Source organism: Ciona intestinalis, chromosome 2 (genome assembly GCF_000224145.3).
Source record: "Ciona intestinalis chromosome 2, KH, whole genome shotgun sequence".
NCBI classification, from domain to species: domain Eukaryota; kingdom Metazoa; phylum Chordata; class Ascidiacea; order Phlebobranchia; family Cionidae; genus Ciona; species Ciona intestinalis.
In genome coordinates this window covers 4,297,252-4,314,621 of record NC_020167.2, presented here as the reverse complement: position 1 = coordinate 4,314,621, position 17,370 = coordinate 4,297,252, and the positions used below count along the sequence as shown (strand labels likewise).

The 17,370-nt window shown below is 37.1% G+C and overlaps 1 protein-coding gene across 5 annotated transcripts in view; it reads right to left on the bottom strand.

Annotated features, from left to right (window-relative positions):
- Positions 1 to 16,512, bottom strand: part of centd2 (centaurin, delta 2) — a 19,722-nt gene extending 3,210 nt beyond the window's left edge. For 2 of the 5 annotated variants that reach the window (XM_026840607.1, XM_026840610.1), the window contains exons 1-33: positions 16,297 to 16,512; positions 15,972 to 16,119; positions 15,403 to 15,718; positions 14,932 to 15,108; positions 14,169 to 14,212; positions 13,291 to 13,372; positions 12,883 to 13,065; positions 10,721 to 10,887; positions 10,587 to 10,664; positions 10,437 to 10,521; positions 9,838 to 10,038; positions 9,210 to 9,298; positions 8,960 to 9,053; positions 8,257 to 8,362; positions 7,918 to 7,958; positions 7,630 to 7,692; positions 7,111 to 7,276; positions 6,856 to 7,000; positions 6,506 to 6,713; positions 6,124 to 6,229; positions 5,861 to 5,954; positions 5,578 to 5,741; positions 5,101 to 5,313; positions 4,804 to 4,915; positions 4,544 to 4,724; positions 3,939 to 4,022; positions 3,804 to 3,878; positions 3,383 to 3,607; positions 2,783 to 2,911; positions 1,806 to 1,901; positions 848 to 930; positions 406 to 517; positions 188 to 273 (exon numbers count right to left, since the gene is read on the bottom strand). In XM_026840607.1, the coding sequence (XP_026696408.1) occupies positions 188 to 273; positions 406 to 517; positions 848 to 930; positions 1,806 to 1,901; positions 2,783 to 2,911; positions 3,383 to 3,607; positions 3,804 to 3,878; positions 3,939 to 4,022; positions 4,544 to 4,724; positions 4,804 to 4,915; positions 5,101 to 5,313; positions 5,578 to 5,741; positions 5,861 to 5,954; positions 6,124 to 6,229; positions 6,506 to 6,713; positions 6,856 to 7,000; positions 7,111 to 7,276; positions 7,630 to 7,692; positions 7,918 to 7,958; positions 8,257 to 8,362; positions 8,960 to 9,053; positions 9,210 to 9,298; positions 9,838 to 10,038; positions 10,437 to 10,521; positions 10,587 to 10,664; positions 10,721 to 10,887; positions 12,883 to 13,065; positions 13,291 to 13,372; positions 14,169 to 14,212; positions 14,932 to 15,108; positions 15,403 to 15,718; positions 15,972 to 16,119; positions 16,297 to 16,351 (4,208 nt within the window). In that variant the 5' untranslated portion in view covers positions 16,352 to 16,512. Of the gene's footprint in view, positions 1 to 187; positions 274 to 405; positions 518 to 847; positions 931 to 1,805; positions 1,902 to 2,782; positions 2,912 to 3,382; positions 3,608 to 3,803; positions 3,879 to 3,938; positions 4,023 to 4,543; positions 4,725 to 4,803; positions 4,916 to 5,100; positions 5,314 to 5,577; positions 5,742 to 5,860; positions 5,955 to 6,123; positions 6,230 to 6,505; positions 6,714 to 6,855; positions 7,001 to 7,110; positions 7,277 to 7,629; positions 7,693 to 7,917; positions 7,959 to 8,256; positions 8,363 to 8,959; positions 9,054 to 9,209; positions 9,299 to 9,837; positions 10,039 to 10,436; positions 10,522 to 10,586; positions 10,665 to 10,720; positions 10,888 to 11,185; positions 11,444 to 12,882; positions 13,066 to 13,290; positions 13,373 to 14,168; positions 14,213 to 14,931; positions 15,109 to 15,402; positions 15,719 to 15,971; positions 16,120 to 16,296 lie in introns of those variants that run through there. The other 3 variants (XM_026840608.1, XM_026840609.1, XM_026840611.1) reach the window with 3 other exon arrangements.
- Between the last annotated feature and the right edge of the window lie 858 nt (positions 16,513 to 17,370).

The window sequence follows — 17,370 nt, the reverse complement described above, 5'->3', positions numbered from 1 at the left end:
GTATAGTACTATGGGGTGAGATGGGACAGCATTTGTCACACAGGATCCAAACACCCTGATCGTGTTTTGTTTACTACTAAATGGGAAGAGAAAACATAATGAATAGATATCTTATCTTCCCCCACCCTACCATTTAGCACAAAAGGAAGGAAATTCTGGTTAATCGAACAATGAAAAGAATACATACTTTGTATCAGTGTTACGTCGAATGATAGTTTCACTAACTGGCTTGTCTTCTACTGGAGTAAGAGGTGGAGTAAAACCATCCGGGTGCTGCAAAACAGTTTGCATAAACAAAAAATGGAAACAGTAAACAAAAAATGAAAAAGAAAAACAAATTAAAATGGTTTAAAATTGTTATGCTGGTTTGAGGAATAATGCATATAAACGTCCAAGTATTCCCACCTTATGCACTAAAATGTGGCCAACCCATTTGAAGAGGTTATGTTCCGAGTCGACACAAAACTGCTTCGATGGCTCTCCACGGGAGGAAAGAGTGAAGCCCAGGATTTGATTCCTAATTAATCGTTATTAACAATGTAGTAGGAATACTGTTTCGATCAAAATATCCGGTAAAGTATAGTTTGTAGTGGCGGACATTCAAAAGAAGAAGAGACAATTCCCTTTTCAGTAAAATATATTTAAATTAATATTCACAGGTGCAACTTATTAGAACTCTAAGAAAGTAGAATTCAAAGCAACTAACATATTTTGATTTTGCCACGTAATAAATCACAAATTGTTTGTCGCAGATCTTGAATATTAGTAAAAAACAGATACAGCACTGTTAAATGTCCCGTTGAATATTTTTGTAAAACAATTGTGTAAATAATCTGTGCGCACTTACTTAATCGCCGGTGGTTTGTTTTTTCTGTCGATTCCAATATAGACATTGTAGAGTGCCAACTGCACACATACTGCACCTTTCATCTGCAAGTGTATGAGTTGGTTAATATCACTAGTTGCGGAAATCTATTCACCATCGCCACCCCATGCTATGCAAACTATATGTAACAGTTACCGATTAGAAGTTCAAAATGTATATAAACTCAGACGAGTTACTAAATAAAGATGTTATGGTTTTTCATAGACATCGGTCCAAATTTTAACAATTTGTAACCAGACCGTTACCGCCAACTATTTGCACCAGCATAAATTTGTTGCACCATATTTAATGTATGAGTTTTTTACAGATTAAAAATATTACTATTATTTGTAGTTGATAAAACAAACTGAAGGAAATAATAAATGTTAATGGGGTTAGTGAACACACTTAGTTACATGCATCATATGATACAGAATCATTATCACATGAATTTGTCATCATGTATAAAATAGGAATGGTTAGTTTTTAAATTATAATGTTACATACAACTTATGTGTGGCTGTCTATGTTATTATCAGTTTCTCCAAATTAAAAAAAACGATCATTTCTTAAACGAAGAAAAAAGTTTGCCAAGTAACGAATATTCTTACTTTTATAGAAATTGAAAATTAAAAAAGAACCAGACAAAAGTTTTAGCCAGGTTTGCCACGGAAAAAGAGTTAATGTTATTCGTGATTTCATCCGAAAATAAAGTTTATTTCCATGTAAAACAACGTTTGGAAACTTAAACTTCTGATGACGCTGCGTTATTGTGATTATTGTGTCCAGGGGCCATGACAGTGACAGTGCATGCTTAAGAAGAATGACGGCCATGGAACACCCGATTTTGACCAGTGACGTTACAGGCACAGTGACGTCACCATAAAAATCGGGTGGAAAAGTAAAGATGCACGAAAAAATCATGACACCCGTTAATTACGTCAAAACTCGCGATGGAACGGCGGTAGATCGGCTGACTCTTAACCGAACGCTTTCGCCAATTGCTTGGCGTGACCGATGACGTCAGATCTTGGTTCTATGACATAAAACATTCACAGTAATGGTGTGCAGTCGTGCATCAAATGCAGACGAGAGGAAGGTGGGATTTTAGGTTTTCCTTTTTATAGAGCAAGCAAGTGTGTAGGTTTATGTTATAGTATGGTAGGGGAAGATGGGACACTTTTTCATTCTATTTTCTCGACCCATTTGGTAGTAAACAAATATCATTTGAAGAATTATAAGGCTGTATCCTCATAACTTCCATAGACCGTTGTTAGTTGTTTAAAACACGATCAGGATACTTTGATGTTATGTGCTGAATGTGTTCCGCCTTCCCCGCCCTACTGTATAATGTTGATGAAAAGTTTTAACACAAATTCTGTAACATAAGGTTCACTTGAAGCTATTTTAAAAATCAATATATACTTGTTGAGGGTTATGTGACATTTATGATAGTTAAAGCCTGTTTTAACAAAATACATCACTCAACAGAAAGACAAAGTGAAACATTTTTTTAGATCAACCTAATGTGCATACACACTCACTCAACAGACACACCAAGAGGCACTATTAATGTTTCTACTTTATAAATACAAATATATAAAAACTAGAAACAACAAATTAATTTTATACCGAAACAATGGTATCCAGTATGAAAATCTAAATGGTTAAGTTGAAACAAAAACTGAGTTGGTTATTCCACCATGGACCTCCGCGTGCAACATTTTCATTGGTTTGTTAGTCAATCAATATATCTTGACGTATTAACACATTTATATATGACATGAATTGTATGCACACATAATTTCAGTACCTTCAAAATTGGAAGATGTAATTTTGATGAAAGGGTAGAAATCCAAAAATGTTTTGTTTAAGTTATTTTTCTTAAAAAGTAAAATCATGAAACATGCTTAATACCTTGCCATACCACAGACTCAGAGCACCATCAGTGAGGCGAAGAGAGCAATTATACTTAGACCATTTCTTTTTGGATTCATAAAAGCGTAGAACACCCTCGAATATAATGTCATGACCCTCAGGACGAGGCTGTGCACAAAATACAGCAATCCAGGGTGAATGATGGGATAATTATAACGTAGTTGGTTAGTGCGCCTGCCTCTAACCCAAAAGTAATGGGTTCAAGGCTCTTCGCGTTTAGCATTGTAAGCGTATGTGTCCTTAGGCAAGACACTTAACGTTCATTGTACCAACCCAGTGGTCACTAATGGGTTGTCAAGTTATCGGCCACATAAAAGAAATTAAAAATCCCCCCAAAATAATCACCCACAAAGTAACATAATTGGTAACTCGTAAGCTAGCATGAGGTGTTTAAAACAGAACATCCCTGTTTTACGACTGTCGTTTTCCGGCCAGGGTAAAACAAGTTACATTCATTTATTTAAGAGTATAAATTTATTTCATTTGTAACATAGTAACACAGAGCATGTTGGTTTTAAAAAGGAACTAATCATTACCCAGTAAACGGTTGTTGAAATTGTATTACAAGATCAAACATACCTGCTTCAACCAAAGTATCTTTTCTCTCAAGTAGTCAAACTTTGCCACTAAATAATTAGTGGAAGGCATTTCCCAAGATTTGATGACTGACAGCACATGCTCACTGAAGTGTAACGGTCGTTCTGCGTCACCGTCCATTATGACCTCATAGAGGCCCCACTTTTCCTCTGGGTAGTTATGTGCGGCACAAATTTGATGGATCAACGTTCCTGCCGTTAAGTTCACCTGTTGCATAATGTTGCTAACATCATTCACTTGCATTTAATGTTATCAGATCTTTTGATAGCCTGTATATATTAATTACTTACTTGCTTGCAAATTGATACATTTAAAAAAAACGACTTTTACTATATTTTTAAAATAAATACAATTATTTTCCACAAAACTGACAAACAGAGTAGAGGCTTAATTATTGTCTTACCTTGTAGTTAACACACTTGTCATCTTTTGTGTTAATGTAGATAGGAACCATCATATCATAGTCAAGTGTAGTTAGCTGGACAAAATGGGGAAAAAGGTTAGACTAAACAAAGACTGCAGTCATTGCTGTACTTACCATGCTTTGCTGTTGAGTTGCTAAACTTATTTTCTCCTTTGCTTCAAGCAGTAATCTCTCCTTCTCTCTGTCCACATCAGTTACCTGCATGTTTGAAAAACATCCCTTTTATTGGTGTAATACACATACAACTTATACATATATAACTTTACATATAACTAATATATATTGAATTAAATGTTGGTTCAAATTATCAGCATGCATGTCTAGATTCAGTTTGTTCCTTTATGTAATGTCGCAAAGATTATGATGATGTATAATCTGACACCTTGTTAAAGTGGTTAGAATGCTTGCCTCTTACCCAGAGGTTATGAGTTTAAGGCTTATAGTGCTAACATTATGGGTATGTGGCATGCGTCTTTAGGCAAGTCGCTTTACGGCAATTGCTCCAACCCAGTGGTCACTAATGGATTGTCCAAAATACCAGAGATACATAAAAAAAATCCAAAAATAAACACCCACAAAGTAACATACTTGCTAACTTGTACAAGGTAAATAAAAAAACACCCATGTTATAACGACTGCTGTTTTCCCGCCACATGAGGATAAAGCAAGTTACATTCACTCATACATTCAAATTGTGACCAAAAATAGTAGAGACTTACATCAAATAGCCAGTCATAATACATAAGCAGGTCTTCTATGCAACCGATTTCCTGAGAGGTTTGTCCAATCATTTGTTTGTTTCCATTGTCTTTTCCACCCTGAGGTTCCATTAGCGTGGGACCAAACACAATGGCAAGATTGTGACGTGACATTTCATTCTCCTTCTCATGCCCTGCAACACTAAAAGTACAAACAATAGATCAATGGAAAACTGTATATTTCGTCCTGGGAAATTTGAATCACAAAATGGTAAACTTACTTGTTGAGATGATTAAGAAGAACTTTCAATGTGCTTCTGTTGATGTCAGGTAACTTAGCAATGAGGTGTTTGTACCATTCTAGTTTGCGGTCCTGGTGCTCTTGCTTTATCTCTGTAAAATTGGATACTTATATTGAGTATATAAATAAGTCGGGTTGCAAAATTATCCTGTTTGTCAAATGATAATTTAAACATTACTTACTAAGAAGAGATATAATTTTTACACTCATAATAGCGCGCGGTCACTAATGGGTTGTACTCTTTCATTCATAGATTGTTACATAAACTGCACATTACCAGCGGTGTCAATCCATTCATCATGTAGAGAGGATGTGAGAAGAGAACCCGGAAGTGATTTAAACCACCGCTTGAGGGCACTAGCGACATCATGTACATTGAGTTCACTTTCCCTCATCTGGGTATCTCGGGCATTTTGTTGAAACTCTCCAAGAAGTTGTGAAGTTTTACTGTGTGTGCCGTTCAACCGGTATATACCTCTCATTGTTAAACCTTCACCAAAATAAAAACTTAGTGCATTTCATAAAACCTTACATAAATTGTATAACTACTATCAACATTATACAGAGAACTATCCTAGCTAAAACTCAGTGTTCAAATAAAACATTTTAAAGAAAGGTTGTTCTAAAATTTTGAAACAAAGTTTTACCCAACCTTCAATTGTTACTTTGATTGGCAAGTGTTGATTACAACTACAGAAAGCTTGCTTTTAAAGTAAATTTAGAAAATAATAAAAATATAAAAATTATTTTTTACCGAACTGCTCAACGTAAGTCATGCACTTTTCTAATATGATAGGCACCCCTTCAGAAGTCACTTGTTGATTTTCAAGATCAGGTCCACAGTCACCATCTGCGCGCTTGAGCGCCGCAAACCATGATTCCGTGTCAGGGCGTGTCTCAGAATGAAAGTAATATGATCTGTGTTGAATTAAAAATTAAATTTTTAGTCACTCTAGCAGAGATATTCATCTATTTTAGCGCCTGTAATTGTTTACAAATTCAGAGAGTGTTATTTCTTTAAAAAATATAGTTTTTACTTTTCTCGAAAGACCAGCATGAAGACGGGCACTGACTCCTTCACATTTGCCGCATTATTGTTTATACTTGTTCGCTCCTGCGAAAGATCCAAACCTGAAAATTACAAAAAAATGTCAATTTACATATTGCTGTTTACATACAAATAAATATCAATTTACATATTGCTTTGTTATATATTAAACAAAAAATACTAAAAAAGACAAATTGCTGTCCCATCATGAGATTTGTATTGATGGTGTGTTATCTATTTACACAAACTCACTTATTTGGGCAATTTTTCTAAGGTCTATAAGCTCCATTGTTCTTGAATCTTGGTGAAAATAATAAAGTTGTTTTCCCCTTAATCGAAACCATGTTGATGCCCAATCCTGCAGGTACAAATATAAAAAGCTGGTATTGAATACTATATGTCAAAACAAAATACTCCATGTTTAAACTTTAAATAACTGCACATTATCATTAAATAAAGCTTAATAAGATCAGTGTGTAATATGTTAAATCAGCTTAACAGTTTCTTTTACATGATTTCTATTCCTTACAGATAAATTCATCATTATACATAGTTAATAACTACAGCTTATTAAGTTCAGCATGTAGTATGTTAAGTCAGCATTCCATTTTTTTGGATTATTTCTTTTGCTTACAGATGATTTCTTGTTCCAATGTTGAGTTTTCATCATCATTCTACCAACGCGATCGTATTCAAAATCTTGTTTCATGGCATTCTGTACCATGGGAGGCACAAGTGCTTGCATTAAACCAAGAGTCCACTTGCTGGCTGTGTCTTTACGATCAGCACAAAAGAGATAAGTTCTTCCAGTGTTTCGACTTACTTCAAAGCAATGTTGAAATCTAAAGAAGTGTTTATGGTTTTGTTTAAATTTGAAATAGCGTTATGCCAAGTTAAAATTTTGCAATATACCATAAACTTCATTCCTAATAACTGGGAAAATTAATACACTTGCACACAAAATAAATCCAATAAACAACTCACCCAGCTTTAGTTGCTTGTTCAGGTTGACATATTCCTATGCTGATGAGGTCAGAGCATTCAACTTCATCTTTAAGAATGTTGGTTTTATCGGGATCATAATATTTAAAGCAATTGTTCTCAAGGACACACATTCGCTTCTGAAACTCTGAAAAAGAAAATTGATTGAAAAGTCACCAGCTTTATGTGATTGTAACATATTCTTAAATTAAAGCTGCATAAACAAAATTGTTTGGAAAGGGTATACAAGACCCTCACCTCCTTGCTGTAAAGCAGATTTAATTAAAGTTAGTCCACGAGCAGGTTTATGTTCTTCCTGTGTGCTTTTAAAGTCACCACCATATTTATACAGATGATCGCGAAGTGTCACTGGTGGCTTGGCACGCATTTTCGGCAAAGACTCCTTCTTTTGAAGGCTTATTCCCTAAATTAAAGAGAAAATGAACAAAGCTTGAACATTTTATGAAAATCAAGCGCCATACTATGGTATAAATAGACACATGAGCTTTACTTTCACTTTCCCAGACAATTCTTTTTTTATATATAATGTATGTAATGTATTTTAACGGCACTACTGAGTATATGGAATCGTGATTGAAGCGATTGTTGTAAGTGTCTGCACAAAAACTAATACACTTCCAGTCAAAATGGTAGCACAATTAAGCCTTAAACCAAAACCTCTGGTGATGAGGTGAGCATCCACATGCCAGGGTCCGAGATAATTATGTTGTTTTTAACAGTGTTTGATGTTTTATTAAATTGTTAGGAAAAACTTACCCTGTTGGTAATATGACCTTCAGGGCTTACTTCAGATGTTGCACCATTCTGACCAAGGAATTCCTACATGTGAAAGAATAAATGAGAAAAATGAATAAATTACCAATATTATCACCAAAGCTGGATAGGATACAATTTTGAACGAAACTAATCTTTCATTGCATTCATATTGTTTGTGTATATATAAGTATACAAGTTACATTCATTCAAGTTTGTTCTCTATATTTTTCAATGAAAAATGATATATTAAACAAACCATATAAAGATACAAGAAACAACAGAACTTACCGCCATAACATCATAACCAAGGTGCTTAGCAAGACTGTGAGCTGAAAATATGTTATCTCTGGTTAAAATAATGCTCTATCCTATCTAAAAAGGCCTGAGCTGCGATAGCTGATAATATACAATATGAACTTAATAATTTTCTGTTATTTTAATATTTGTAATTTACAACCCAACCTAAAACACCAAAGAAAACCACTTAAAAGCATAATGCTCTTATCATTTAATAAGTAACTCAGACAAAGTACTCGTAAAAGTCAGAATGACTATTTAATAAGTTACACATAACTTGCAACAAGTTTCACTTTGAAAGCAGTGTATTAATACAAGTCAAAGGCTTACGTGTTTTAGCATGTTGTTTGCCGGTATCACAGTTTGGGTCTGCACCACTGAACACAAGGCAGTATGCTTCTCTTATGTCATTGTTACGAACAGCATTGATCAGTCCCTGTTGTATTGTACAATGTTAGAGAATAAAATATTAACAGATTCAAGGCTCATTGATGCTACTATTGTGTGCATATGTGTCCTTAAAAAATACACTTGCCCAAAACCAAAAAAATAAAAAAGACTAAAAAAATTCACCCAGAAACTTGCATATGTGGTAACTCGCATTCAGACAAGAAGTGTAGGAAACAAAACACCTATGTTATAAGGTCTATCATTGTCCGTATAAGTTTCATTCATTCATCTACATTTACCAAAATGAAACTGACTTTTAGGCTCCATGAAAGTTGACAGTAATGTACAGGTATTTGTAATTAGTATGTGTACTTTGTGCTTTAACTAAGAAATTTGTTTATTTTATTATGACATGAACAAGTCTGTACAATGAATCATGACCAAATAACTACTTTCATTTACATTATCTGTGCTTATAAGTATAAAAATGAAAGTAATGAAGAGTAATAATTAGTTTTGACCTTTTTGCATTACTCCTACTGCCCTGAGCTTAAAAAAACATCCCAAAACTGAACATAAGTGGAAAGAGGATGTAAACTTTGTATTTTAAAAACATAAAAGATAAATGGAATATATGTAGAACCTGATTGAGTTGTTCTTGGTTGCCAGACAAGCGGTGGGTATCCGTGTATTGCATCTCAATGTATTTACTGTTAATATGCCAAGCACGTTGTTTCCTACAAGACAGAATAACATTATTTGCAACTAATTTTTATACCTTTTTGTGCAAGTAAATAGTCATGAAAATAACAATGCATTTAAAAAACTACAGCAAAGGTTTGACTATCATTAGATGTCTAAATAAAGTATAAAAAATGAACAAAAGTACAAACTTGTCAGCCATATCTGTGATAGCTTCACTTGATTTCAAGTTAGAAGACCAAAACTGATTTGTCCATGCATTTCCCAAGCTTAGAATTAACTAAAAAGAAGTTTTATTTTCAGATAATGCATTATAATTGCACAACAACGAAGCTTAATCATAACAATGAATGAACGGTTATAAGCTGACATATTATTTCCTGCATGTTACAAATTTAGTATTGCATGTATTACATAACATAACCAACACGAGTCCTTCATTATGTGTTTTAATTATTACAGTTAGTTGGACTTTCCAAACTTGATTTAATCTTTATGGCTTTTAATATCACATGAATGGCTAGTTGAAACAAACACGCTTTATGTTCTTTCGCACAAAAAACGTGAGTGGCATAACAACAATGAGTTGCGTCACACATTATGATACAATGCCTAACAAAATGTTAGTTTACTGCAGCAGTAAACCCTCGTCACCTACTCACTATTAGGTCATATAATGTACAGCAGTGGTAACTTAAAAGTGCAGAATTTTGTTTTTGGGCATGATGTAAAAATAGCACATAGTGCATAAGGATGCACAAAGTACAGGCAGCATTATACAATACAACCTTTATAGGAGCAAAACACAATTTCTCTTACCATTTTCATTTGTTCGGTCCAAATCCTTACGTCCATTTTAAGAGATCTCACTTTGCTGTTGTGAACCCCCAGGTCTCGGTGCACCCCTGCACAGTGCTTACATATCACAATAGCTAGATTAATGGATGCCCAGTCAGGGTCTGCTCTTCCACAATCAGCACAGACTCTGTTGGCTTCATTCTCCCACACCTCATTCACCACCTGTATGTAATAACATGTAAACTTTTGCTTTGCCAATATATTGTTAGGTCTTCATTAATTTGAACACATAAAATGACCTTAGGCAAAAGTGGAACGAGTGTGCAATAGTTTGGTTTGGAGAAACATCATGATTGCAAATTCTATTTATATACATTGTTACATAGTATTTCGACATTCTATCATTAATTAAGAATTAAAAAGTTAGGCAGGGCGCCTTTAAGTTGGCCAGTTGTTTAAAAAATACAAATTGGAAAGTTATCTATAAGATTCGTTTTACATTTGGAAGATTTCCCTAAGGGTAAACTACCACAAACATGTAATAAAAATTCAAGGTATTTGAAATTGTGTTATCGTATTGCAACAATCCACATCACAGGCGTATTTGATCAAACCATTACTTTGTAATCTGAAAGTCCCTCAGCGATCGCGTCGTTCAGCGCTTCCACCCAAGACCGCTTCTCTTCTTCGCTATCGGCTGCGAAGCTGTTACAGAATACGGCATTTTATAAAGTGGAAAACTAACACGCCACGCTGTTCTAAGCACTTACGTGAACGTGCGGTAGGGAAATACCAGTTGGAACTTTTTCTTGTCCACATCCTTGACGGTCGCTAATTTCATGGTCATCCTAGGAACAAACCTTTTAATATCGGACCTCTTAATACATTCGTGTAGGCGACTTACTTTGCGACGGGCTGACCGAAATTAAACTCATTAGTGCTCTTGTAGTAGGCGAACTGATCGCCTTTCGTCGCCAAGTAGGTCCTGTGGCCGTCCAATTTCAGCGACCCTTCCTTATAAGGCATGTACATACTTCCTCCTGGCTTGAACTGCTGGCCTTGGCATTGTTTCTGCATTACACGTATTCAAGTTATGAAATAAAACGCTTATACCAAGCAACTCCACTTTAAATGAACTAAGTGTGGCTTGATCAACGCAATGCAATCAAAAAATTGTAAGAAATGGGAGAAAAACCCTAAATTCAAGCAGGCACATACATCTTAACACGTATTCATATTCACCTAAAGATGCAATGCGCAAATTTCGCTCACGATGTCTGCTCACGACCAATGCGTTTAATGGCCGCTATATCTCTATCTATTAATGTCGCAATAACACGGCAATTGATTACACAATTGGTGTACTTACAATAACTAACGATCGACCTCTCTTTTTGTGGCCTTCTGCACGGCCCTTTCGAACCCCAGGGAAAGTCTGTCTCCGCTCATGCCCCCTAATGTTCGGCTGAGTATTTATCCCAACCAACATACTCATGATTTCAAATTATCAAACGAACAATATACTTAACATACCTAGTACACTATTCCTAACCAGCTATTGCAGTTTGACGTGCGTAGTACGGTTTACTGCGTGATATACAATATACCTTTACTGCTGACGTATGGTATGACGTAGCCTAGCCTTATATCTTACTGTGTGTTTTAATTGCTTGACCTACCAGACATAAATCAGAACACACACAACTGCACAATCGATTACGTCTTATAATTGATTCAATTAAAACTCAAAAGCTAAATACGAACAGTGTCTGCGACCTACATTTCAGTCCAATGAGTTAAAATAGCATAGGCTTAAAACCTCAGCTACACAACAGCATCAGCACAATAGAGCTTCCGTGCAGGTCGGAAATTATTTCAACATTTACATAAATATCTGATTCACATATTCTGACACACCTGCCGAAACAAAGCTAGTACATCTGTTTTAACCACGTGCCTTATTCTATTGTTTTTCGAAACAGCTTTGCAACACGCCGCAAATTCAGCGATATCCGCTCTGTGGCTGAATAAAAAGATTACAAGATTTACGAGTCAAAACTCAATGAACAAACTCGCGTGACCCTTAATCCTTTGCGTAAGCGCTTAAAGTGACTCACTAACAAAAGGCAGGCCTAAAGAAACGTCGTCACCCTACTAAAGCTGCCGAAGCCGGACTAATCTGTATTAACGCAGTCGAAAACTGTTTACGCCAAGCGCGCCGAAGCTCTCATTCACATTTCCTCCTCCCCTTTCCAAATTCGGCCACGGGTCCGCGAAAAAGAACGTCAGCAATTGAACAGCCACAGAAGTATCGATCAGTCGATAATGCGCCTTCCGCCCGCCGACGGTACAATTACAAGACCATAAAAAATCTGCGACTCGAACGTGCTTATCTGAAGCAACGTCCAGCTGGGCACTGCAATTACCACTGTTCTGTACCTATGTATTCTTTTCGTTCAAAGCGAAATTCCTGCGGCCGCACTTCAACGCTACGATGCGCCTGAGGCGTATTTGTGACGTGATAATGTGTCGTTCATCAATTATGACGTAACGTGCAAGTGGTATACCATTACAAAACCGAAATGCTAAAAAACAGACTACTGTTTACGAAAATGAAGAGTATAAATAACAAAATATACGAACAAGGCGCAACCCAAAAACCAACTAAATGTTTTAAAAAGTGAGGAAAATATAAAGTAGGGTGGGGGAATACGGGACACCCTTAGCAGTTGTTATACAAATGTTATGATCCTGCTTTAAACAATTAACAACGGTCTGTAGAAGTCGTGAGGATACAGCTTTACAATTCTTTGGGTGTTCTTTGGCAACGAGACGAGAAAACAGAATAAAAAAGTGTCCGATATTTCAGCACCGGACTATAAAACAACCTTACACCATATGTTACAAGTATTTAGATGTATAGACTATAGAGCATGCCCGTACAAGCTAAGACAAAACCCGCACTGTTCAATAACCACAGTGCGGGCAATATTCACGAGGCAAAGTAACAACAAACAACGTTTCGATAAACCAAACGTGAAATTCTCCCAAATTACGTCATCTTACCTCATAGAGCATCTTGGCCGCCATTACAGTCGAAGTCCACAGAGCCCTTTCATCCGAACTTTCAGCGTAGAAGATGTACTTCCTTCCTCCCTTAGTGAGGATGTGGAAGGACTTGAGGTCACTTTGCGGAACCTGGATCCGTAGGATAACTTCGATAGGTATAACTCCTTTGCTGAGCTCGGTCTGCGTTGATAAAGGTAACAATCGCAGTTAGATCATGCATCTTAGACTTAGGAAAGGCGTATACACCAAGGGAGATATAACCCCAGCACCTTCGGTCGTCAAGCTGTTTCGGATTATTATATTGATTGCTTTGGTAATTGGACATATCGCTAGGATTGCAACAGTGCATAGCGATTAACTTATTTATCAATGCTCGACCTTTCGTAACAAATACAAAGCAAATACCTTGTTTTCACTCTCATAATATAGCAGCTCGTCACCGTTGAAAACGACCCATCGTTTGCGGAAAGGTGCTCGTCCCTCGTGCCTGTGGGGGAATTGTTTACTTGAGAATTACAAAGCAACCAGTGTATACTTTGGCTTAGTGGGTTTCGCGGTTAGGGCACAACAAGTTGCCCAAAATTGTATATGAATATATTAATGTTACAAAAATCTGCATATACTTTAAAACTAGTAAAGTAAACAGCGTGTGTCAGTAGTCACAGCGATTTGATAGAGTGAATACTTGAGTACAAAGTAATGTATAAACAATAACTAGTATTATTTATTGTGTATTTTATATGCAGCCATCATAAGTATACAAGTCTTGTTGTTCGTATTATTGCACGGTTTGTTTGTTTTTCCACCTCGCACCAGCAACAGGCCCACTCGTTTTACAAGGAACAAACCCAATAGAAGGAAGCCACTACTGATGCGGTATCGCGTTTCCACACCGCGACCGCTTGATACATATTAAGCTGGTGTGTGCGTTTAATATTATTATGAAGCAGTGGAACAACAAACTCCAGAACAATCAAAGATTTATAAAACCGTATCGTCACGACTCCCATTGACCGTTGCTAAAAGCGTCCCGTCTTCCCCACCCTACTATATTTTTTATTTCTTACATGTCGCTTTCTTATACAGAAATCATTTATACTGAAACACTTATGCTACACATAGAAACATCATGGGAATCGGAAATTTTGTAAATTTCAATCTCTATTGGCGAACGTGGAATTATTTCCGCTTGGCAAAGAGATAGCTTTGGGTAAGGAATAAATACAAACAATAAATCCACGTTAAACAAGGCAACTGTTTACCCACAAATATGTTTATCTTACCAGCCTTGTTTCCACAACCAGCCTTTCTTTGTTTTCTTTGACGCCTGCAGAAAACATCATTATTGTGACGTCACAAATAAGAAACGTATACAGGCACAACCGTATAGCGGAAACAATGTACAAAATAACAAAAGCTTATTAATAAATTACGCGCATACTGCTTAAAGGAAAAGCAGTGTAAAGTTCCGGACCTCAGCTTACAAGTCCCAATTTTTGCGAACTCTAATAGTTTAATTAAGTATTTAAAATACATTCGCTTGAATTGGATCATAAGAGCAATAAACCAAAATGGTGAAACTGCGACAAAAGCTGCCGGATCTTTAAACATGGTGGGCAATTAACCTTAATTTCGCGTCTTTGACCCCTCAATGACACGCCGGCCTTAACTTGCTCAAATGCGACACGCTTACCAACAAAACAAAGGAAGTACCGATTACGAAATCCGGTTCGGTCCAAAAAATCCCAAGTGGGTATAGTATTGCTTGATTGGGCTTGCTATTAACGATTTTCCTGCTCTGTCCTTACAATTACCTTCGTTTACAGTTCGCTTGAATTTGTCACATGTATAATAAAGTGTACTCATAAATTACACGCGCTGAGTGCATGATCTGATGGTGCTGCTGTCTAGTAAAGCATGGTGGCTTCGACACACCAGTACAATGTTACAATAATAATCATCACATACAAATATCTCGATAGCTTCGACACACAAATATACAAAGTTAGAAAATGCATCACCAGTCACCACATACAAATATCTCACCAAAGGAGACAGTTGGTGCAGATGAGGCCCACTTGTGTTTCGCAGCTGGTTCTCATCAACAATGAGAGCGTCCAATAAATCCGACTGTCTTCCATCACTTGTGGATGCTGCTCGCATGTGGGGAAGACGAGAGGAACCGTTCTCTCCTTCTTCGCTCGAGCTTTGCCTCTGCAGTTCCTAAAAATTTAACATTATTAAATAATGTACTGTGGGGTAAAATGGGATACCGTTGCTTACATCTCATATTATAGATACTCTTTGTTTACTACCAAATGGGACGAGAAAAGAAAATGTTCTATATTACCTCATTCTACAATAGACTATTGTTATGAAATCATGTCCCATCTTAGCCAATCTAACTAGAAGTTGCAAACGTGATTCGTGGTTCGCGTTATACTTGGGCTTGTATACTTAAACTGTTTGTTTAGTATGTTTACAATATTAAACTGGTATTAAAGTGCAACAACTTACACTGACTGGACGTTTCATGTTTTCTATAAAAGCAGAAACAGGTCGAGTGGCTTTGTTTTTCCTTCTTAGTCCAATTCCAGATGATTTCTTCTTTTCTGCAGCACTGGAGTGAGATCTGACTTCCCTCATTCCATCGACTCGTAAGGCATGGTTGTTTACTACGATATCGTCTTCTATACTGTCGTAAATATCTTCTTGATAGACGTCACCTTCAGATAGCGGATCGTCTGATATGCTAAGCTCGTCAGCAGAAAACTTAAAAGTTGCAACCGGCGATGGTTTCTTCGATTCAAGTGACCCGGATGATCTCGGAAGGCTATAAATGGGAGTGCAACGTTAAGAGAGAATTCGTGTTTATTTTAATATAAAACTGTAGTTTAAAAAAAAACGAGTATGTGTTAATCTAGTACAGTAGGGTTATAGGGAAGTAGGGACACCCTTTGATTCTATTTTTTCGCCCCATTTGGTAGTAAACAAATAACATTCAAATAATTACAAAATGTATCCACACGACTTCCATAGTCAACCATCCTCCCCCGTAGTACTACATAATATATGTAGTATCTTACTAGGTTGGTATAGAATCGTTTGAAGCTGTGGAAGAGGATCGGGAAAGACGCTCAATTATGTCCTTGGTCTTCTTGGAAACTCGACCAATCGGTGAAATAACGTCTTCACAAACATTATACACATTCTCTTCCTCGAGCGTTGTAGCTGCTAAAGCAAAAAAAAAACGATTTTAGAACGTGCGCTCGAAATGAATTATTAATAAATTAGCTCCAGTGGTATTTAGTCGAAGCAAAGTCGAAACCGACAGTATTTTGTAACCAATACGTATGAAAATACTGTCCATCTATGACACTGAATCTACAAATTTGTAATCCATATATATACCTGGTTGAGTCTGGGCGGAGATAGGATCGGTTGTTTTTTGTGCAGCTATGTCCATAGATGCACCTCGTGTTAATGAAGAATGTCCGGAACTTGTAACTGATGGTGGTTTCTGGGTGTCTAGATCCAGTTCGTTGTAAATCGCAATCTTTATCTTGGCTGACAGAATTCACTTTTCTTTCAGTATCCCCTGCACTGTTGGGCGGAGTTTCAGAACCTGGGTAGATCCAGTTAGGTGAACCTGGCGAGAGTTTTGCGTTGCTCTGATTAACACTGATATTGTTTTCTGCAAGGCTCAAGTACGACGGTGAAGGTTTCTCTGCAACTACAACAGAGGTTTTCGCAGAGGCCTCTGATCTGCTGTATTGATTCGAATGCCCTGTTGTTCCACTAAACTTCATAGGGTCGATACCGTCTGATAATGGTGGTTCGGGTAATTTCCTATCTCCGTCGCCCATCATCCAAGTTGGAGGAGGTGGCGAAGGGAGTGGCATGTGTTTAATGCTGACTGACAATGAAGACGTTTCTGTCGAAGGAAGCTCTACCGGAGCAATAAGAGAGTTGTAAGGTGGTGGTGGAGTGCTTGGGCTTTCCGAGCGAGCGCTATCGGCTGTTGCATACAGTTCTTCTTCCTCGGCTAGGATGCGCTTCGGCGACTGTTGAAAAACTTGAAACACAGCATCTCGGATGTTAGTAGGGGACGGAGGGGGCTGAGGAAGCGGATCGTCATCAACCAGATTGTATATATCATCATCATTTGCAGGTTTTTCCGTATTGGTTGGGCTTGTCGCCAAGGAAACATCATCCGGTGATAAAAGTGGGGCCGGTGATTCGTTGGGAAAAGAATCGTTCAACGTTATGCCGACGCTATGTGATAGTCTGTCATAGGGGCTTTCTGCTTCGACCAACTGCTGTGTTACTCCACTACCTTGAGCTGACTGGTAAGCAGGTTCAGATATTGTAGGATCAACAGGATCGTAATCATCTTCAATAGGAGCGGACTCAGCAGGTTTCTGAACTGCAACGATTTCCTCGTCTGTTCCAATGGCATCTATGTCCATACTACGACCTCGGTTA